General features: G+C 39.1%; 1 protein-coding gene across 1 annotated transcript; it reads left to right on the top strand.

The window, feature by feature from the left end:
* Window positions 1-13166: 13166 nt before the first annotated feature.
* LOC119734491 lies at window positions 13167-17529 on the top strand. The gene is made up of 4 exons (XM_038208023.1): window positions 13167-13700; window positions 14207-14317; window positions 16233-16385; window positions 16887-17529. The coding sequence occupies exons 1-4, from the start codon at window positions 13236-13238 to the stop codon at window positions 17064-17066; spliced, it is 909 nt and encodes a 302-aa protein (XP_038063951.1). The 5' UTR covers window positions 13167-13235; the 3' UTR covers window positions 17067-17529.
* The last annotated feature ends 5714 nt before the right edge of the window (window positions 17530-23243 follow it).

The following is a 23243-nucleotide window of genomic DNA, read 5'->3' as shown; positions in this document are numbered from 1 at the left end:
CCCCCTCTCTTCCCCCCCCCCCCCCCAAAAAAAAAGAACCCATTTTTTAAAGTGATGTCGCAATAAAGGCAGGCACTGCGTACACTACAATCTTTTCCTCAAGAAAAAAAATGGTTAAAGTGGTCAGAAATTGTCTCAGAGCGCACCACAGAGCATCAAGAATCCAAAAAAAATTCGGGGCCCCACGCCGTTTTGACCCACTTTTTGGGGGACCAACATTGTTTTTTGGCCCCCCCAAAAAATTGTGTTCTGGATCCGCCCTAGGCTAGCATGAACGGGTTGGTCCCGCGTTTACACCGTTGAGGGCGTGCTTGTACATCCGCAGAATCCGACTTTAATGCTTTGCATTCACAAACTGATTCTTATCGTACGCTCCCAACATCCTCAATAATAATCCATGTTTTCTGACGAAGCAGGCACACAGTGTCAATTAGTGTTCAATTCCTTTTGCCGAGTGACTGGCTTCTTCATTATTTTCTGACTATTATCATTAAAATTAATGACCGGACCGAGAACCTATTAGAAGTTCGGCGGGAATTCAACGCACAAGAATGACGAAACCGGTGTGCGTCGCGATTTTTTTTTTTTAGACTTCCAGAAATATGGACTCTTAGACGTACTGCGCATGTCTCGGCGCACAGAACAATGAAAAGTGCATGTTTGAGGCTTTGATTTCATAGTAAATTCTAAGGGACCATATCTCACTGGAGTTTATATTTTATACGACATCGGAACCGAGCATCCCAACACAGAACAAAACAAATTCCAAACTGAACTAAAACAATTCCCGTTTTCGACTTCTTTCCCCTCACACCCAGCGTGAATTGCTGAACCAGTCCATCGAGAATCTACCACCAGCCGTCGGCCCCTACGAGCAAAACACGGAGCGCAACACACGAACCCTGTACGTGCTGCAAGAGTTCAAGACCTACATGTCCCAAGTAGTCACGGACTATGTCTTTCTCCACAACCCAGAACTCTAAGTCAATCACAATGTGAGTCTCGAGTTAAGACCACAAGCTAGATAGACAATGAGCTGTGATTAAGACATTATTTGTCATTGTTCATCCCTTGTTACTTGAGACCCAACTTATGTTTGCATCGTGATTTGACTGGTACTTGAAATTTGGTAATGGATTAAATAAAGACACAATACGGTTTGTGCAATACGGGCGATTCCCAATAGTGCGCCTCCAAGAGTTTGCAACGCGTTGGCCAATCACAATGCGCAAAATCTGTCGACCCAACGCCCGTTTGGAAAAGGTCGACTGATTTCGCGCATTGTGATTGGCCAACGCGCTGCAAACTCTTGGAGGCGCACTATTGGGAATCGCCCGTATTGTACAAATAGACCCAAACAATTCCGAGGGATAGAGTTTGATATCCTGACTGAAATGTTTAACTAATCAACAGGTTAGGTTTTGAACACACTTCTTTGGATTGGAGTGCTGTGAGTATTAGATACGAACTCGATGCATGAAGAGCAACGATTCTATTTATAAGTATCACCTGACATTATTATGCAAATCATTTTGCGTGTTTGCAATTATTATATCATTTGCGATACATTCTTCCAATAACAATGGAATATCAAAAAAAATTAATATATGTTTTTTAATATATCTAATATTCTCTTTAAACTATGAATTTTAATATATTTAACTTTGTATAATGCATATTAATTATGTATTTATTCTCAAATATTTATTCTGAATTATTTAAAGGTAAAATGGGAAAATTGGTATTTAAAAAAATGTTTTAAAATAAGCCAGTTCGGTATCCCAAAACTCGGAAATCCATTCTCATAATACAAGGTCAGCCTCACACTTTCATCTCCATAAAGCTAGAACATCTCTTTACTTATCGACTGTCAGAAACCAAGGACCTCTATTGTGGAACCACCTCAAACCAATGCCTATCTTTAGATCAATGAAGAACTTCAAAAACTACATGAAAACGTTGCTACTGACAAATTATACTGATAATTAAGTATCCCAGTAAATTGTATACTCATGTCATCTCACAGATTGTTGAAAAATATAGTATTGTTTTATAATTCCTTGGCCAGACTTTTTGCTTCTTTGCCCCTTCCTCCCTTACCTGTTTTGTAATTAATTAATTGATTTATTTCTTGTAATGTATGGACGTAAGAAAGTACTGTGTACTAGCCTAAGTATATTCATACGAATGTGAATATTTTTGCTGTTAGTTTTATTTCTTTTCAATTTTATTAGTAGTATTTACCTGATAGAATTCAGCCTGTTGTACTGTATGTACATATTAATTTATTAGCTTAATTTGTAATTACGGGTTCCAGGTCTTGTACAAGCATGTGCTTTTTACCTGGATCCCTCATATCATTGTTTGTCATTCTTTATATAGTTTCCTGTTTATTATGTTGTTTGTGCTATGCTATGAACAAATAAACCATAACCATAAACCATAACCAAAATAGTCTGGTGCACAACAAGATTCGACCATTTTTTTTGTTAGGGATAACCGCAGCAGATCAATGCACACAAGGCTATGGGGGACGCTAAACAGTAACCCAATCTGCATTCTGTGTAATTTTTCGTGCAATCGAAAAGAGATGGAAACCTTCGTTCGCACAAATGTTTGGACACACAAGACACATAAAACCACTTCGCTGTCCAAACGTTTTTTTTTTGCAAAATGTTACTTCAGAACACGACGATCTCAATGTTGCTGGTACCCCGCTATGCTTTTGCACACATACGATGACATGTTTATCCCAAAAGAAATATTGTCAAATCTTGATGCGCACATGTGCAGTTGGAATACTGAACTGGCTTGTTGACCGCGTGGTCACGTGACATTCACATGACTTAAGAAAGCAAGTGGGTATCCACCCGAGTATAAGAAAGACCTGCGTTTTGCTTCGTTTTCGAAGCTTATCCGAAATTGCAAGTCATAGAGTATATCATATTAAAGTTTTGCGGCCACGTGACCTTACCATGTGAACGGTGAAAGATTCGCCATTTTGGATTATATTCTATTGATCGTACGGTACATGTGTACATGTACACATGTACATGTATCCGTTGCATTATGATTAATTGCATTGATCATCTTTGGATGGAATTTTCTCTAAAAAGTCATTGTTTAAATTAGCTTTAATTTGATGTGTCTAAAAATACATTGGAGACTTGTGGGGCTTTTCCCTGAATTTCGGAAGTGGGGGTATTCATCACTGGGCTCTAGGGCAGTTTGTGTTTTATTTCTCCATGATTTACTAGTCTGCAACCGTAGACGTCCAATATGGCGGCGTGTGGGTGACCAATGGCCTGGAGCAATGAGTTTACATTTCGTCGGCTCCTGATTTTCACTTGAGACACGCGGTTTCATTCCTTTGAGTATCGTAGTTTCTCTGTGAGAGTCCGTTTATTAACACAGCTGCAATGATTCCAGACAGAACTATTGCCGTATAATTCTACATTTGTTTAATTTGGTTCTCCGTGTTAGTTTTACTTCTAACTTCGTTTAAATAAACAAATAATATTACCTTCTAATTGTTATTCTTTAAAATAGAACGAACAGAAAAGGATGGATACAAATAAACTCTTCTGACCAAACGATGGGTTCAGTCAATTAGTATCTATTACAATTACGTCAAATTGCCTTTTTTAAATTGCTCTCCCAGTCCTATTTTCGCTTTCATCCCGAAAAATAAAGTTTGTTTTTAAATTTCTATTTTTCTAGCAAACAAATTGCTGTACAAATTTATTTTGGGTAGAGAATTAGAAAAAAAATATCATAGATAAGGACAACTTCAGAATCATGATTTCTAAATTTATAAAAAAAAATATCATATCCTTAAATTGACTCTTTCTTTTGAAACTGATTTTGGCATACACTGTCTTTTGTTTTGTTTTGTTTTCGCGGTTGAGCAACTCGTAAACAACTCGTCAACAAGTCTTCAACACACACATCCACATTAAAGAGGTTGTGGAATGCTCGAAGACATTTCCGTCATTTTTTGGGTATATGTAGCCTAAGGTGTGATGAAATAAAAACGACTATTGTTTCTGTCATGAAGTGAGTACAAAGGTTACTTTTGAGAGCTATTTTTCAGGTCCTGTTTCGACCCGAACGTGCAATTTGTGTAAAAGTCGTCGTTGCGGGCAGCAAACAAAACACAGTAAATCGTGACGTAATAAACAGGACTCGTTTATGCTACTCTGCATCGGGAGTCCTGTTTATTACGTCACGATTTAGTGTGTTTTGTTTGCTGCCCGCAACGACGACTTTTACACAAATTGCACGTTCGGGTCGAAACAGGCATGACAGGACTTGAAAAACAGCTCTCAAAAGTACCTTTTGTACTCATTTTATGACAGAAACAATAGTCGTTTTTATTTCATCACACCTTACGCTACATATACCCGAAAAATGACGGATACGTCTTCGAGCATTCCACAACCTCTTTAACAAGCAAGTGCATGTGTATGCCTGCAATCGAAGACCCCTTATTGTCCCTCTTTTGTTTGTACGCTATTGTTCAAAGTCCCGTATTAAATGCAGAAACAAACTCACATACACGTTACATACCTAGTGTGGACATTCCTTTTTTTCGTGTAGTTAAGAAAACCTGTGAAAAAAACCTCATTTAACTCACTCTGTGAAAACTCTTCCAACCCATTGTTTTTCCTATGATTCCCTTTAGTGTTTCTCTTCATTTTGCCACGGATACTGCCTAACCTCAAAATGCCTCTAAACCTGTTTTCCAGAGAGGGGGAAACACTGTGTGGACGTGGGCAAGTCCACACAACGTCGCTGCTACCTGGTTTATGTGGACATCTGTTTTTTTTTCTTCGGAAGTCCACACAGTGAATGTAATGCTTGGACGACCATTCTTGTTCCGTAATAACTGTGGTACGTGGCCCGTAGTAATATGGGGGCCGAAGACGCTACCGGGGACAGCAGAGAGTCCCCACAACTCGGTCCTAACTGCCCTGCAATCAAGAAAATCTTTCCCATAACGCAGTGACGACCCGCCCACACTATAATACACCCATTCCAAAATGTGTATCCTTGTGGAGACATTTCTTTGTTCTCGTGTAGTAAAGTGTTCAATTTTGAAAGTGAAGTTTCAAAATGCTCTTATTTTAACCAGAATTAGTTTCCTTGGCTGAAATTTGGAATTAATATCCCTTTTCTAAAACTCTTCCATTTGCGACAGATCAACCCACCTTGGAAATTCCTAGTTTTTGAGTAAAACCCATATATCTATTTCGTGAAAACCTTGTGGAGACCTATTCAATGTTTTGTTCCCTATTGTGTGTGAGTCTCCACAAGCCTACGAATTTGTGGTCATTATTTACACTTGCGGGAGTTTGTATAAAGGTGTTTGGAGGGGTTTCCCCGCGTTTACCTGGAGTGCCCGATCGATTGTCTAGAATGTCAGTATACGGAATCGGTGCGTGAGCTTAAGTTGCTATTAATCCAAATGCGTAAACTGTGCGGATTTGTGCTTGCGTGATTATTGTGTTCTGAAAACGTCATTGAGCGCTATTTTTATAACCCGTTTTCCCCGAAGTCACCCGTTGAATGAGCTTGAAAAGAGACTAGCTGATTGACTGAATCGAGAGAAAGTTTAACTTTCAAAGACAGCATGCTTACTAATAGTTGTCCATTGTGGAAAAGTTCTGAAATGAATTTGAAGTTTCATTTGCCAAAGGTGACGATGGTATTTTCGCAAATAACTGGAAGATCCGCACTTGGCAAAATATTTCCAAGAATTTGAAATGAGTGTGCTTACAAACTGAATGTTTGGGGGGAAAGGTTTCAGGTATACAAAATGTCAACCACAGTTGTTTTCTAACCAAGTGTCTTTTATGGAAAGCTCTCAAATGAATCTGAAATTTCATTTGCCAAGGGTAACGGTGTTTTGGCTAATTATTCTCCCATCCATTATCAATAGGGTGTTGTGCTACCATGTGGTTGTCGAGTCCACCACATCCGAGTCCAAGTCCGCGTCCACCCCCCCCCCCAAAAAAACCACCCGAGTCAGAGTCTGCCAAAGGACTCGAGCCGGACTCGAGTCTTAGTCCGGACTCGAGTCTGTGTGTTACAACACAACATCCTTGATCATGCATGCAACCGATAATAATTGCTAGTCCTTCAGGACCGACTTAAAGAACCTATAGCGTCCTCTTATACACCTATCACTGACCGACCGACCGACCGACCGACCGACCGACCGACTAACTGCCACTTGCGAAATGGGCAGTGCTATCGTATATGATTACCCTGTCACGCCAACGAATGGGCTAAACCGGCCCATGTTGTGCACTCCAAGACAATCTTTTTATGGCTTAATTGCATATCTGCATATCTGGGTTTTTGGTCACCTGTTCATCGAGTGGAAAACACACTCGAATTTGAAATTTCATCTAAGGTGACGGCGCTTTGGAAAATAGTTCTTCAATTATTTTTCATCTCAGCAATACCGTCTCAATATAACTCCTATCGTGTAAGCGTTTCCCTTCATGCAAACATGCATCATTGAAACAATGTCAAATTGTTTGTAACAATGAATGGCGAACCGAAGCAATCGTGTGAAAGGAATTATTATGAAGTGTATACTTCCTTTTGGGGTTCTGATTTTTTTTAACACAATTTTGTACTTGGAAACAAAACAGAATTACTCAAACACCGTCTAACGCGATGGAATTTTCCATGGCAATGCTTAAGATACATTGAATCATGTCATTTTGAAATCGTTGAGGAATTATCTCTGCCGTGGGTATTATTTTGTTGCCACAGTACTTTTTGAGTCGATATACAATGGTATATAATTGAGCGAGTAATTTTTCCCATATCACGGTTTTCATGAAACAAGACAGTTTTTTCCTGAGTAAAATGTTTCTTTGAATCTTAAAGTCACGAAGGACAATACGACAGTCTTATTCTGTATTTTCAACTGGAACAATGCCGTTCCACTCTATGTAAGAAACTAGAATGAAAATACAAAGAGCATCACTGCTTATATAATCGTTTTAAAAAATACATAAATATATATTTTTTTCAACTTCGTACACTTTAGGAAAGGGTTAGGGCGAATGGGTTTGTGTTTTTGTTCAATGATAATCAACAAACAAGCTGCCGACATTCTTGGGCAAATAGTAATCCTCCCCCCAATAAACCAACTATGAGATAATTTCATACATTCAAGTAATGTTGCGCAAAAAGCACTGTTCCGAACTGTTTTTTCCCTTCAGTGTATTGTGTATGATACTGTGATTTGGTCAATGTGTATAGGATGAGGTAAACTTGCTGAATCATCCTTTGATCATTAATACGCCACGAATCTGTTGAACCTAAGAACATTTTCCCTTCAGTGTATTGTGTACTGTGATTTGGTCAATGTGTCTAGGATGAGGTAAACTTGCTGAATCATCCTTTGATCATAATACGCCACGAATCTGTTGAACCTCAAAAAATAATAACAAAGCTTCCTCGATGCTTGAAACCCGGTAATCACCCGAAAAATACCCGGGCTCTTCCGTGATCATACCATTGCTGACCGCCGTCGACCGGCACTGTCCACGCAGAGCTTGCGGTTCTCTGTTCCCCCCGCACAGAACCGCCTAGCTCCGCTGAAACGGAGACGGAGCTTGACGACCCGGTGTCTGCATCACTGATAGAGATCAGTGGTCTGCATGCATGAACCGGGCGATGCTCCTCCAAACAGGATTCGTCGTCCCGATCGTATGAAGTAATACATTTGTATATGGGTGTGTACCGTCACCATTACCCAACACGACTGAACATGATGTCATGATCCTTAAAGCCAACAGAGTTGATCTTTAGGCACAGATATTTCTAAAACTCGGGGGAAATTTGCTTTGAAAAAAAAATACAAGGTCGTCATGCGATTTATATTTATTGTGATTGGTTTGCAGCTAATATCCGCTCAGCAGACAATAGTGTTAGGCATGCAGTCTTTGGGTTTGCTAAGCAACTTGCATGAAGCATACAGCAGCCAAAAAGTTCTGCACAATTGGCGATGAAAGCCCGGTTTTGTCGCAAGCAGAGCGTGTTGGCCCCGCGACGCGTCGACGGCGCAGCGGGGGTCAGCCGGCCGAGGTTCGCAGAAAGTAGTTCACGATCTTCCATGACTTCGTCAGTGGTATATAACGAGAATACGCGGTCGAACCGAAGTTCCCAGAATCCTGTCGATATAAAGCCCTCTGTTATTGTTGCTCGTCAAGTCGAGCAGAATAATGTTGTGCTATACTCAAATACGTCGATCTATGCCCATATATGCATAATAATGTGTGCACTCTGGGTTTCCGAGCTTTTGACGATGTCTCGAGCGCACTCTGGTGAACTTTTCAATCTTCGGGGGAAATTACGTACATAACAAACAAGCCCTCAAAGAAATTTTGACAATACAGTAATCAATCAAGCAAAACTTACAAACTAACAACTGCAACCCACGCAGTTCTGCTCAATTGCAATCTGGACAATCGGGCACAGGTGGATCTGGGGAAACCCCTCTAAACACCTTGAACTTATCCAACTATCAAGCACGTTTCACTCCCATAGAAAGTGCCATATTTATCGGTTAACAGTATAGGTGCGGCGGGAACTTGACTGCGCCCTCGGAAACCATACGAAACCATCCCTGGCAACCAGTCACTTCCTCTTGCCAAGTTCAACTGCTTTTTACGCGCATAATTATGTTACTTTACATAAGTATGTTACTTTAAAGCAATGTTATATATTAGGCAAGCCCTAAATGGCTAGAAATTTATGTCGGGGGAAAAGTTTCGTGTGGTAAATTTTCCCATGGAAAGTGGTTGCTAACTCCCTAGGATTGGTGGGTTTGCAAAATTATATTGAAATGGGAGGAGTCAGGACTGTTAACTATTGTGTCACGTTTTTCGTTTAAGATTTCTAGACATTCACAGGGCCATGCGATACTGAACGCAAAATTCACATGCAATAGATGTCTTTTCGCAAATTTTTTGGGGGGTTTCGATAAAAATGAGCCAGTTTTTATGAGCCGACTAAACCGAACTGTTTTAGTTTTTTGGAGCAATGCGTGTTACCAGACCTCCACAAACCCGACTAATTAAATGAAATCGTTGTTACGTGCTCAATATAATTCAAGAGCAGTGTGTGACTGGCAAATTGGGGCTAAAAACCTAAGGTGTAAGTCTGATTTTACGAATCATTTTTTTGTTAGAATATTAGAGTTCAAAAAATTCAAAACATTAGCATTATTTTGTGTTTTATGTCGACATTTACACAAAAACTTATTATCCATTCCGAAGGGAGGAAATATGGTTTTAGGGACGATACTCACACGTGGTCAATCAAGAAATAAAAAACAGTGAAGCTTAATTCACAAAACTGGTTAGGCCTACTTGATCGCTTATGATCAACTCTAGCCAATTCGCAGCGAGAAAACGCGCCGAGAGCGACGGGTATATGACCGGCCCTTATATTGACAAACTTATAGTCTAAACTGATTTATATAAAAACATCTTAAATGATGCAAAATCAATATTACAGATGTCAAACTGACTGATGTATGAAAATGAGTATGCCCCATCTATTAATTTGCATATGAAAACAAGTGGGTTAAAAAGTTATAAAGATTTGGACTTCGTACTACAGTTGTCCACACTTGAATGATACATAATGTCATGATACATAATACTATTTTGGTATTATATCCTGCCCGAACGTCATCATAATGTTCAGGAATACACCCCTCTAATCACTCACAGTCATTATTTCATTCAATTAAAATAGCTCCCGTGTTCATCCTTCTGCAGACACTAAAACAGCATCCGTAGTTGAGTCAGACGCGGATTCGATTTGGATGGGACAAATTAAAAAAAAAAAAAAGAATGTAGGAGAACCCACAAGTGAAATTGAATTTTTCCATTTCGCAACTGCTGTTTATAGGCCTTTAATGACTATAATGACGCAATTATTATCGTTTCAACTTCATATAAATCCCGGACAAGACTTTTACAGACCGCTTTTCTGTGAAAGTTTTCAAGGGGACTACCGGTGGAAATCCGGGCAGGCGGTCTCCAGTATGACACGCGCGATACAGTTTCTTGTGCGGGGGGCTTCGGAAATAATGAACAAAACAGAAGGGAAAGGCTTGTACTGGTTTTGATGGACCTAGGGTGTTTCTCTCCAACATCCTGGACCCTGAACTATTATGATCATATGCCGGACGGAAACCTTATCATCAAAACTACAAAGGTCAATAATTTATAGTAATTACCTAAGGATAAGCCCCTTTTGTTTATTAAAGGGCAGAAAAGGTCTCTTTTCAACATTGTGTGATTATCAGGATCTTGCCCTTTGCCGACGTGACGTATTATAATCAACAATTATGTATATACTCAGTGTTGCCCAGAGGGATTTTGAAAAATAAAAATTCACCAACGCAAATGTCATCTATTTGCAAGAAAAATAAATCTGTAGTCGGTTTGAGGCTTTTGCTGTGTTTATCGGAATCTCTGTTGGAAGGCTACTTAAATATCACATACACGATACCTACGTACTTCGCACTGTTACGGCGTTGAAATGCTGGCAAAAGATTCCGTTGTTAATTACTGTCCACGGCATGCAAGGGCAGTGAAGTTAATCTTACACTTAAACACACATTGGGGTACATATCCATTCCTAGTCCTCCGAACTGTGTGAAAATCACGAAACCCCCATTTGAATTAATTCGTTCACACTGGCTCTTCGTAATTTCCATGTTATGATTATTTCCTGAGAAATGAGGGGCTATGACGTCACTTCAGCCACGCACTTTACAGTCTTGCTATATACAAACATGTGAACTCAAAATGGTGGCATATCGAGCGTGTTTCTAAGTCAAACATTCTCACCGATTAACTGTCAGGTGTGAAGTCAACTAAGAAAGTTTAAGAAACATCCAACAACTGAATGGATAGACTAAAGCAAACATGAACATGTTGGTCTCGTTTGATGCTGAAGCGCCTCCACACTATAGTCTTGGCGCATGGCCCAAGACGTCAGTGATCGACAGCGATGGTTGCATTGTTGTAGAGCGCCCTTGCACAAGCAGGCGCGCTGGTCTAATCATGCCGTTAGATGCACGATTTGGGTCAAGACTCAACACGGACGTTTGTGCCTATGAACGTGGGGGGGGGGGGTGCTATTTTGCATGAAATCTTTTTTTTTGCGGCCCAAGGGAGAAATTCATTATAACATTTTGAAAATTAGGTTGCATGGCTTTAAGCAAGTACAGGGGATTGCCCGGTGAATTGTGTTATACACATTGTATCCTATACAATATTGTATTGAATATTCTTGGTAGGTTCATTATATCATTATGCCAGGATTTTTATTAGGAAAATGCTGTGGATTGCTATTTAATTTTTCCTCTGGCAATCCATTCCAATATCCAACCCCCTCCCATTGAGAACCATTTCAAGTAAATGTATACCACAGAGTGTAAAAAACATGATACGTACGACCCTCCGCATATTCTAATGTTGACGAAATTTCTCGGAGTTTTGACTACATACTTCCGGAAACCCACTTCCGTCCCACTTTTATTTTCACCTTCCACTCACCATAATGCTTTTTTTTGTTTACCATAAATGACGTTTTAATTGTCAAGTTGTACCATGCGATAACTAAGTCAATATCGTGTGGGTGCAAGAAAAAAAGTTAATTGTGATATCGCAAAGTAATTATCATTGCCAAACCGTTTCTTTTCGGGGTATTCAATATAGCCGAAAGCTTTTCACCGGTGAAATATTGGGAATAGGCCCTCTCAATGACGTTAACCATTAACCATGGCTTCAGGCGCTTGCCTGAAGCCACTGACATTTCTCTCGGTATAGGTGGGGGCGGGCTAACGTCATCTGATGAAAACATCCATTCATATGCAAACCAGTTTCATCTGTAGTCATGTGTTATTGACCTATCGCCGCTTGCGAGTTAGCCAAGCCCCCAAGACAACCCCATGGAATTTTGTATACGTTAAGTTTTATTTGTTCTCACATTTTGTGCGTTCCGCGTCCATTTGTATAGCATGTAAGTGGACAATATTTCACAAGCTGCGTTGACGCGATTCTACCGCGATAGGTTAATTGAGTTATTTGTTTATTTGTCCATGGTGTTACCATTCAGTACTCCAGACTCAACAACCATTGAGTCTCAAGCATGGGCGTCGCAGGGGGGGGGGGGGGGGCACCCCCCCCCTTGGAAAACGGGAAAAAAAGAGGGGGGGAGGAAGGAAAAAGAGGTGCGAAGCCATATTGCTGTTAATTTGATGGGGGGGGGGGGTGGGCAAATGCTCCCCTGCTCACGCTCAGAAAATGATAAATTTATAATGAAAAGTTAAGGAATTTTGGGGGAAAATTTTGCTTTGCCCCCCCCCCCCGAAAAAAATCCTGGCGACGCCCATGGCATGGTCTCAAGAATATAAGTGTGGGAGCTCTAGATCCTTGAGACAATTACAAAAATTCCCGGATGTCCGCGTCCACCTCTACAGAAGTGAATAGAAAAACGCTGTTATTATATTCATTAACCGCGATTCACAATGGATTGGTTTCTGTCCTTGGGTTTTTTTTTAAACCAGATTGCAAAATTCGTAGTTCATGTGATTGGGCAAAACCCTGTATTTTTACAATCCGTGACTAAGACAACTTTATCGAAATGTGCATATTTTTTTCCTCCTTTTTTTTGAAAATACAAAACAAAAACAGGATATGAGAAGGAAAAAAAACACGATTATTTTGGCACGATAATATTCTCTCATTCTTTCTCCTTATTTGGTTCGATAACTGTTTCTGATTACAGCCTATAATATTTATATTGCCTGTTTGATTGTATGAAGCACCATGAAACTAAATTAAGCTTTGGCCCGTTATGTTAACCTAATGAATTACTTTTACGCGCAGGAAATGCCATGCATAGAAACAAGCACGATCGACTACATACGCCACATACAGGTGGATTGCCTTATGTCAACAACCCCTACAATGAACACACGTGCACACGAACATGCGCAGGGTATACCTGTCCGTGGTTAGGGGTATTTCCCCGCATCCTGCGTGACTGAGTTCTGGGTATCCCATGAATGACGTCACTGGGTCAGGGTGTGTGCGCTATCTAGTTGTGTACTGTCGCTGAGGTTTAGCGCTTACGGCAAGGTCACGGTGTTGCACGGTGCGTAATGCACCTACATTTAGCAACGAGGCATGCCCCACAAAATGTGCATCAGGCACCCCGCACCACGTGTCGCGGATGTAAAGGTCTATAAAGGCCTCACATTTGCCACCTCCATCAGTTCAAAACTTCACCTCGATAAGGTCTTACAAGAAAACAGCAAGTTAACAAAAAAAAAGCTGCAAATAATGGAACTTCAAGCGAGACTACCTCTATCCGTCCTACTCTTGAGCGTCGTCTTCGTGGGGCTCAGCGCGTCGCCGGTCCCCATCAACCTCCTGTCTAGGTTACGGAGGTCGGCCAGTACTACGACCGGTACAACCCTCGAGTCCAGCGTCCCCACTACAGAAGAGAGCTTGTCTACGGTGTCTGCCTCCCCGAGTGCCCGCGTCGTTCGCCAGGCACGGAGCGCCGATTCCCTCAGTATGCACTACAACTTACTTCACACAGAAGTACATGTAGTCTCGAGAGAACATCAGGAGTTGTATTCAAACTACGTGAGTATAATACAGTTTTTAAACTATTATTTCTCTATGTTCACTACATTTGTATACACTCAAGCAGAGACTGCAGGTGCAGTGTTCAATTAACACCGTGCAGTGTTCAATTAACACCGTACAGTGTTAAATTAACACCGCAGTTTTGCAGTGTAAATGCTAAGCACCAGGTGAATAATGTGGGATGGTGAGGCATGCATTTTTGCTGCGTTTCTTTATCTTGATGAAGTGTCAATTAAATTTGGGGATTTTCATGACGGAGAGAACAACTTTGGAGACGTTTGCGGATGCACGATGCACAAGTGACAAACTCTTACCGATGAGAGCTATATTCCAAAAATCGAGAATGAAGCTTTTAATTAATATTTCTATAATTTATTAACTCGTGCACGTGAAATGTACACCTAACTCCGCTGCCTTTTAACGAGTCCGACTGCATGTTATACACCTGCATTTTAAAAATAAATTTTAACTTTTCATTTTATTTCGCTTCTTTTTGTATATAGAAACGGGAGCGCTTTGGCAATGATACGGACCCGATTGTACGCGACATGGGCCTAAGTTACCTGCCGAGTGTGCACGACTTGGCGCACGAGATTGTCAGATCGTCTCTACCGGTAAGCTCAATTATGAAAGAATTGATTCAAACAAGCCCGGTGTTTTTTCCCGGGTATTACAACAGCAAAGTTTGCATAATTATCAACTTTTACATGATGTTCACTTTGGATTAACACCGCAGATAGAGTATATACGAGTCTATAGCTCTGGATGCAATTGTAACCACATTTTCAATTTTTAAATTCAATTAAATTCAGAAGTACAGTTGGAGCACAAAAAATACTGTAGCATGCAGTCCAAAGTTATTCAATAGAGAACGATATGGGTTTTTGTTCCAATACTGTTTACCCTCCATGATTTTTAATGCGTGCGGTGGGGTGTTAACCTGGAAGTGAAGATACTAAAATATTGATGTGCGGATCCGCAGTTATTTTACAAATTAAACAAAACCTGAATATTTTCGTTAATGTTTTTAGGTATATTTTCGACATGACAAAAACTAAAATAAAATTTAATTATTGTATGTGTGCCTTGCTATATACCTTGGATATCCAACAAAAAGGGGTGAACTAAAAACAAAAACGATGAATATATTTAGATCACTTGTAACTAGATTTAGACGCAGATCACGACTGTTGATGTCACTTGTTTTGAAATTCGAGCTTTAAAAAAAAAACCTCGCAAGTCATCACGATTCCGTTATTACTTGCCTCTTATTATTTTCGGTTTTACTCATAACACACTGGGCAGAGAAAACGCTTTGTCACGCTTCCTTGTGCACTCAAAAGGATAGTACGACTTTCAGACGATCAAAAAAATGGCATCTTTTTGTTAAGCAACTCTCGGTGACAATGTCATTATAGTTTTGGGGGGATTTTATTGACGTCACAGTCTTTCAATAATTGACGTCTAGGTCGGGGCGGCTTTTGAAGTGACTGTAGTAGTACAATACTATTCACGGTTTTTTGTGGATGAATCATGCTCAACGATGTTGATACTGTGCAAAATTCGAAAGACTAACACTTCTTCGTTTATCTATATTCTACACTGTAAAAAAACAAGTTGGGCAAAATGGGCTGATTGTTCGACCAACGATGGGCGAATATTTAACACTGTTGGGCAATATAGTTTTATTTTACGAAAAAAAAATGCCCAACATTTCTACATTGTATAAGTAATATAAATACCATATTTAATATAATTATGGACAACCCTAAATCGCGTTCTGCAACACCAATTATCGGAGCAAAAAAAAAAAAATAAAATCGGAATATGACCCTTGTCTGTAATTAGCGGCGTGTCGTATGCAAATCGTATGTATCTGCATGCGCCAAACCTTTTATGGTTAGATCACTCTTCCTGTTTGATAAGCTATGCCGTTTCAGCTGTCATTTTCGTTATTAAATAGCACTGATTCAACAAGGAAGTCATATTTTATCCAATTTCTATGACTATCAGTGGATAAAAAGCTGTTTCACTTTCGGCGGCGCACATGATTACACACGTACTCATACACAGAAATAGGATAATACGCTACGCACTGTTAATTCACAATGGGGTTAGAATGCGAATGCCCTCAACTGCTCTCCCCTTCTATTGTGTGCTGCTATAATAATGCCAATTGGGCTAAACTGTGTTGGGTGAACTTTCAGTACACAGACTCTCACTACTATAATATTCCGCATGTTTACACACACAAAAATGTGACAGGTACACAGTATAACTTTTGCTCAAGTACAAGACCCTGTTAGGTGTTTACAGCTGTATACGATCTATCAGGACCCACAAAGTGTGATTCTAGAAGGATCCTTTTTTTACTTAGCCTGCATGCTATTTGAGGCACAAAATATCCATATAGTGTTTGTGAAGCTGTCGCAGTACCAAACTTCTAACTAAAAGGTTTTTTTTTTTAAAACAAAACCACTGGTAGAAGAAATGCAATCAGTTTTCAATTCCTCCTTTCGTACATTTCAGGACTCGGAGCTGGTTACTGTGCACTACAACAATCTCATCATCTTCAGGGACACACTGGCCAGAGTGCGGGACAGTGAGACACGGAATGTCTCCGAGCGAGTCGACGCCGTCATTAGGCCGCTGCGCTTGGTCATCAACAGGCTAGAAACCACGGTAAGTGCGCGGTATTTTAAAGAACTTTAATGTGTCACGTGTCCGGCACAAAACCGTCAAGGAATTAGATTCTAAGATCGAATTTATGTCACGCATAATATTGGCTGAACCGAGTATTTTAAAGTTTATCTGAAGGCAAACATAATATTGACTTACAAAATAAGTCAAATGCAAGTTAGTGTTGACGCAGTGGCGCTTTTATTTGCCCTCCACCATTGGTGACCCTGTAGTTCCACCCCATCCATACCACACATCATGCGGATCGATTCTTATCGGTTCCTCAATAATTACACGAGGTTTCTCTCAATTTTACAAGGCATTCCTAAAAAAAGTCACCGTTTTCTTCCTTGTCTCCCATAAAAAATAAAATTAAAAAGATTCTCGATGAAATTTAGTCACAGATTTCCTGCCACAAAGGAATAAAAACACTTGAGCTGACGTCAACAGATTTCCGTATGTGTACGAATTGAATTTGACGTGATTATGTTTCATTTTTGACAGATGATTTTGAATGGGCAAGAAGACAGCATCATTCATGTTGAGTCCTCCATTCCAGAGTTCCACAGTGACGTCACCATCCAGGAACGGAACATGCGCACTCTGTTCGTTTTGCAAGAGTTTCACGAGTACATGCCGCACGTGATGCATGACTACAAGAAGCTGGCCCACCGTCATCAGTAAGAACTATAGACTGGGTTTGAATAATAACAGCTGAAAAAATGCAATGTGTTCAAAAAGACCATTTATATGTTTATCTATTTATTTTATACCTTTTTATGCGATGTCTTTCCATATTGATGTCTCGATTGTATATATTCAGGTCCGCGTTTGTCGGAGGTTATTTTCTAAGTAATAATTTATTTAACTTATTGTATGTAGACATTGTGTTTTCTATTTAATTGTTGCACCTACAAATGAATGTATTCGAGTCATATTTAAAACAATCATCTATAACTATACATCTTAATCGAACACTGGTGCTAGAAAGTGTGATCCATGTTAAGAACAATTTCAACTTTCTCGGGCAGGTAAAGAACTTTGGCCGAGTGCGTGAACTTTACACTTTGACCTCAACGTCCGGGGTCGACACTTACAATTTTGATGATGCCAACGAAGGAAGTTGAAATAAGTTCTATTTAAAAAAGCCCTTCACTAAGTTCACTTCCGTCCTGTGTTTTTTTTTATACTGTTTGCTCCTCTATAATATGACATGAGGATATTATGCAATATCCGATGAATATAACAGGGCAGTATTATGTCGCCTGTGGTCGTGCAATAATGCTGTTTCCTATGATTATAAACGTATACTAAAATCCGGCCGGTAATGGTCGCAGCGAAACTACACGTGTATTACGTGTCAGCAAGATTCATACAGAGTGAGTAAAAAAAAATATATCAGGCAAAGGGAACACGGTCACGCGGAAGAAATGAAAACCGCGTGATTGCGCCAATTTTTGTTTTCTCCATTTGTCATGACATTTGTTTGTCACGTGGGGATAAACTTAGATCCTGGACACGATTTAAAACTGTCATTTTTATCCAACAAGGAAACTCATTTTCCATCGCTCAAGATGATGCGGTATTTGTTTAATAATTGAGCAATGATTGGTTTAATCACATCTGTGTTACTCACTCTGTTGTTTCTGCGATTCCTGACTCTAAGTTAGTAGGCCTACTGTATGGCGATATTCGCCGTCTACATGTATTATGCAATATTGCACCGTTTTCATTCGAGAATTTTCAAATACATGTACTTAAAAACGTTTTTGAATGTGTAACTTTAAGATTAGTGTTTTTGTGACAGATTTGCAAGGTATTTCGTATGTCTGATTTTGAATTTATTAGGCAAGACAGGGTTGAAGAATTGCACTTCCAACATCCAGTCATCCTTAATGTTGAACAAACTTGACGTTTTCTTATATTCCGGTGCATAATATGCTGATAATAGTAATGATTAATATTTACATGTAGATAGAACTTGAATATTTATATTTTTATATCCTGGTTGGTGTGTACAATTCTATTAACTTATTTTATAACTATTTATTCCGTTGATATTTCCACATGTGTTTGAAATACTTTTGTGACGAAAAAAGCATATCACGTACTAAAATGTTAAAGGCATTTCTTATAATTCGAAGATTTGTGCAAACTTATCATACCAAAACAGTACTTGATGTTTATATTTATTTAACAAACAAAATGTAATTCTTTCTTGCTGAGATTTGTGTGTATATAGTAACCGAACGCTGCCGTGTATACACGTATAGAGAATGGATGTTTTGTTCTATCCGAAATCACTAAAATCATGAAATCGTAACAGATGTATTAATAATAACAGTCCGATTTTTGCACCGGGAATTCTGCAATTATTACTGAATTTTCTGTCATTGCAGTATTATTTAAATTACTGATAATAATTGTCAATGTCTTCCCTTAGCTTCACTTTGAAATAAGATAAGATTTTGTAGTACATATATATTTTTTACATTGTGAGAGGCCTCCGTGTACAAGTTTATTTTTCGAATAAAATGTCTCTGCACTTTAAGATGAATTTACTCGTGATCCCTGTGGTTTCTTTTTTTAAAAGACTGTCAATGACTTGAATTCTGCAGTGGTATTTGGAAGATACCGCCATATGGCGACCACAACCCGTTCCCACAGCCCACCCGTATCCAGGAAATTGGAGAAAGGTTTTTGTTGATCAAGTTCATCACTGTCATTAATTTCAATCACCCAACTACAGCCCGATTTCGCATCGTTCAGTCTATAGCGGTTCAACACTGTAGAGGCAATGTGGAATATTTTGGATATTTTTAATAATCATATGGAAAATAAACAATTTAAAAACTTCTTATTTTATTTTACTTAAAAAAAAAGAACCTCCAATAAAATACCTACTTTAATATGGTTTTCAAATTTTTGGTCCGCAACACAGGGCGAGTCAAAAAAGCGGAACCCAAACCCCCAAAATAATATTTCATATTAAAAAAAAAAGTAGCACCGGACATAACAATGACTGGAAAGCCAATTTCATTAGCTACTTTTAGATGAGAAAAAAAAAATGAAATTGCTCAATCCGTTCAAAGAATATCACCATTTAAACACAATGACCCTAAAACCTCTTTCGTCCAAAAATGCGATTTCAAGAATCGTCGTCACAATTGTCTTCAAACATCACCAGTGATAAAACCTGTTTAAAAGTTAAAAATATTCAATAAAGTCCTTTTAAAGCCCCGTCTTTTCAAAACAGTGGATGTTATAAATCGAATTGTTTGCCTAACCAGGGTTGTTAATAAAGATATTGTGTACTACAGTTGTTTACAGTTGTTGAAACAAGTATTCTGTGTCAGTGTTGTTCCAACAGTCAGAATACATGCTAAACTGTTTGTTTTTTGGGGACGAAACAAGTTTTAGAGTAATTGCGTTTAAATGGTGATACTCTTTGAACAGAATGAGCAATTTCAGTATTTTTTTCATCTAAAAGTAGCTTATGAAATTGGCTTTCCAGTCATCATTATATCTGGTGCTACATATTTTTTTTTAAATATCAAATATATTTGTTGGGGTTTTGGTTCCGCTTTTTTTTACTCACCCTGTGTTAGAACAGTTTGATTCGTCACAGGTTAAGAATGTTGCTCTCATTTGAATCAATTGTTTCAGAGAAAATATCGTTATTGATTGATCAAAACAATGTCAACATGCTTCCCCCTCCCACCCCTTCACAGCCACTTCCCGACCAGACTTTGGAAGTGGTCAAAATGTTCACAACACTCAGAAAAAAATTCGTATTTAAAAAATATAACATTAAAAGGCAAAACCTGGTTTGCATTCTTCACCAGTGACTCACAAAACCGTCACCATCTTTATTTTAAAACCACATCACTTCCTATTTTGGCAAACCACAATAATTTCAGGATCCTTCCAATCGCAAAAATAGACCTCCGGAAAAACAAAGCCAGGGAAAAAAGCGTGCCGGACAACATACCAAGCTCCTCGTCAACGGAAGAAACACATCCGTCTTCAACGCACCTCACCCCGGCTGAGACGGACTTTTAATTTTACGAGCTTGAAAGAATTTGCTCCGAAAGCCGCAAGATGTTCTTACGGTCAGAAAGACTTTCTAATCGACCGGGTTACAACTTGCTCTGTGGTTGTACCGAAGACACTCTGCAAACCACGACAACCATAATTCATTTCAGGTGTTGAAGTTGGAATGCTCAATTGACCAACTTGAACTTTTCAACAAAAACATAATATACAGCTATCTGGTGCCATTATATCAGGACAAAGATATTGATTCCCTTGGATGACAGGTGATTTCTCTAACTACTCATTATGGCAGACAATCGATTAAAATCTCAATTCGATTTCATTCCGATTTCCCAATCCAATTCTCACAGACGCACCGCAAATATTTATTTATCTATGGCCCTTAACCTAACTTGACCTTAGTTGAATAGGACCAAATTTATGAAAACACAATAATTGTGGGGAACGATTATATAGAGGAAGATTTATGAATTCGGAAAGTCGGGGTAACAAAAAGAAAGGTGAATACTCTGCAAGTTGACAAGAATGGAGTCAAATCAGGTCACTGCGCATTTTGCAGGTCGAAATAAACACAAAAAAACTAATTGTAACGATGTTTCCTGTACATGCTACATCTATTTGACACTGAGTCGATCGTATTTGCTTCAAAATCATCTTATCGATAACTAAGAAATGTCTTGTACTTTCAATTTTTCACGAACATGCTTAAGGCAAATTAACTTGAGAGAGACACCAATACAAAATACGAATACAGCCATTTCGTAGTAAATTAAACTGCAATCGCTTTATCATTTAAAAAAAAAAAAGTTTGTCCGAGAGTTTTTTAAAATCGGAGAAAGAATGTTCCTGATTTTTTTCCAAAAATAGACTGGAATTGTTTATTGGCATGTCATTTTCGGAGTTGATGAACAAACATTTCCATAATTGGACAGGAAATCAGATAACATTCCATACCAAAGTTCAATTTGTTTGAAACCGTGCCACTGATACAAAGTGACGGATAGTAGGGTACCGAAATCCCACGCACAACCACATTACAAGAAGGATGTGACGAGGGTTAATATAGAATTGACATCAATGGGGAAAAGTTCACACAGTGCCACACAAGGGTGCACCCTGACGTACTGACACACTTCCAGAGGTTTCTAAAATCGATTCCGGCCTTGGAACACAATAAGGAAGCTTTGAAATAGCCGGTGGATCTCAAACTAAAATCCACCTGTTCATTCAATTACGTATACAGGGTCAAAAACATCAGGTTGAAAGTCCTTTTTCAGGACTGACTCTCATATAGGTAGGGAATATATTTGGGGGATTGATCACTTTGATGATAAAAGCATGGCATTTGGCACACTGTCAGAGTAGCTCCATGGTCAGAGTATGTCTTAAGAAAGATATTTGGCTATATAGGGCCATCGCACATTTGTCATTTGAAAAAATATGAGTAGAATAACAAGCAATTATCAAACTGGCTGCCATTACTGTTATTTTACCTATAGTTTTTCAAAGGACAAATCTGCGATGGCCCAATAGCCACACATCTTTCTCATGACATACTCTGACTGTGTGCCAAATTCCATGCTTATATTATCAAACGAACAATCCCCTATACGCCGTACTATCACCAAAACCATGCATGGCTGACTGAGCAGCAATAATCACGTCATGTGCCACAGACCGTCAGTATTTCAGAGGGCGATTTTAGAAATGGGAGGTGTTTTTTTTTAATGAAAACAAGATCAGCCGAGACTCGCAATAAAGGATGAGATTACATAACGGTCAACTTGATAAATAATATTTGTAAGTAACAATGACAAATTCCCTTGAAAGCAGGGCTTAGTATACACGGGGTTATTAGAATGACCAGTATGCATTTAGTCTTGAAATATCATTTGAAAAACTTAATCAAAACCAAAAATAACACACAAAAACAACAACGCACCACCTCATAATTTGTTTTGATAAATATTGACTGGAGAATGACAGCCAGTCCTTTGTTTATTTGCAAGACGAAATGGAAACAAAAAATGACGTAATATTAAAACAAAAGTAAGGAAGTTGCCCAATGTATTTTCCATGATGTCATATATTGTGAAATGCGAATAGCTGAATGATGAGTAATTAGGAAAAGAACTTATTTGCCCATTATTACAACTGACTAAACATGCTTGCGCTTGTGCTCTTTAGAATTTTGTTAGGCACGGACAAATGAACCCAGTACGCAGACAAAAGAAGTTTAATACCCAATGGATGTTGGCATCGAACCGCATCAAACCGCATCAAACTGCTTTTTCTTTTGAATGTAACGGAACGGATTCATGAGCAGTATAAAAGCACGTGGCCTTGAGCATTTCCTATTTCATTCACAAATCAAGGTAAGGAAGGAAGTCCCGTATCTGTGGGTCATACAGACTGGCTAGTGTGAGAAACAGCTGTTGGATATGGGGAAATCCAGAAATTGGAAGTTGATAAGAAATGATGCAGTTTCACTCATCCAGATAGTTGTTATCATGACCATATAAGGCAGTGTTCTTGTGGCTTCCCGTTATATCAAAGTGATTAAAATGCGACTTTTTTTCAACATGACTAATGAGCATTTCGCAACATGGAGTAAGTTGGGGAATTCTTACAGCGACATAAACATACACAGCTTTACAATCCACGTTCCAACACATTCTGTAATCCAGCCCTAATGTTGGCAGGGAACCGCCAACACAGGGAAGGACAGCGCAGTTGGTAGAGCACCGGAACAGCAATCCGGAGGTCGCAGGTTCAAACCATGCTCCAGTCAATTTCTTTGTTCAA

The sequence above is a fragment of the Patiria miniata genome, unplaced genomic scaffold (assembly GCF_015706575.1).
Source record: "Patiria miniata isolate m_02_andy unplaced genomic scaffold, ASM1570657v1 HiC_scaffold_27, whole genome shotgun sequence".
Classification (NCBI taxonomy): domain Eukaryota; kingdom Metazoa; phylum Echinodermata; class Asteroidea; order Valvatida; family Asterinidae; genus Patiria; species Patiria miniata.
The sequence above is the reverse complement of the archived record's forward strand: the minus strand, read 5'-3'. Positions and strand labels throughout refer to the sequence as shown.

What these genes read in the sequence shown, in the direction of transcription:
- LOC119734491 (XM_038208023.1), top strand. Translation starts at nt 13,236, where the DNA reads ATGCCCCACAAAATGTGCATCAGGCACCCCGCACCACGTGTCGCGGAT. An exon ending in TTGTCAGATCGTCTCTACCG is followed by an intron (nt 14,318 to 16,232) that starts GTAAGCTCAATT and finishes CGTACATTTCAG; the next exon opens with GACTCGGAGCTGGTTACTGT. An exon ending in TCAACAGGCTAGAAACCACG is followed by an intron (nt 16,386 to 16,886) that starts GTAAGTGCGCGG and finishes CATTTTTGACAG; the next exon opens with ATGATTTTGAATGGGCAAGA.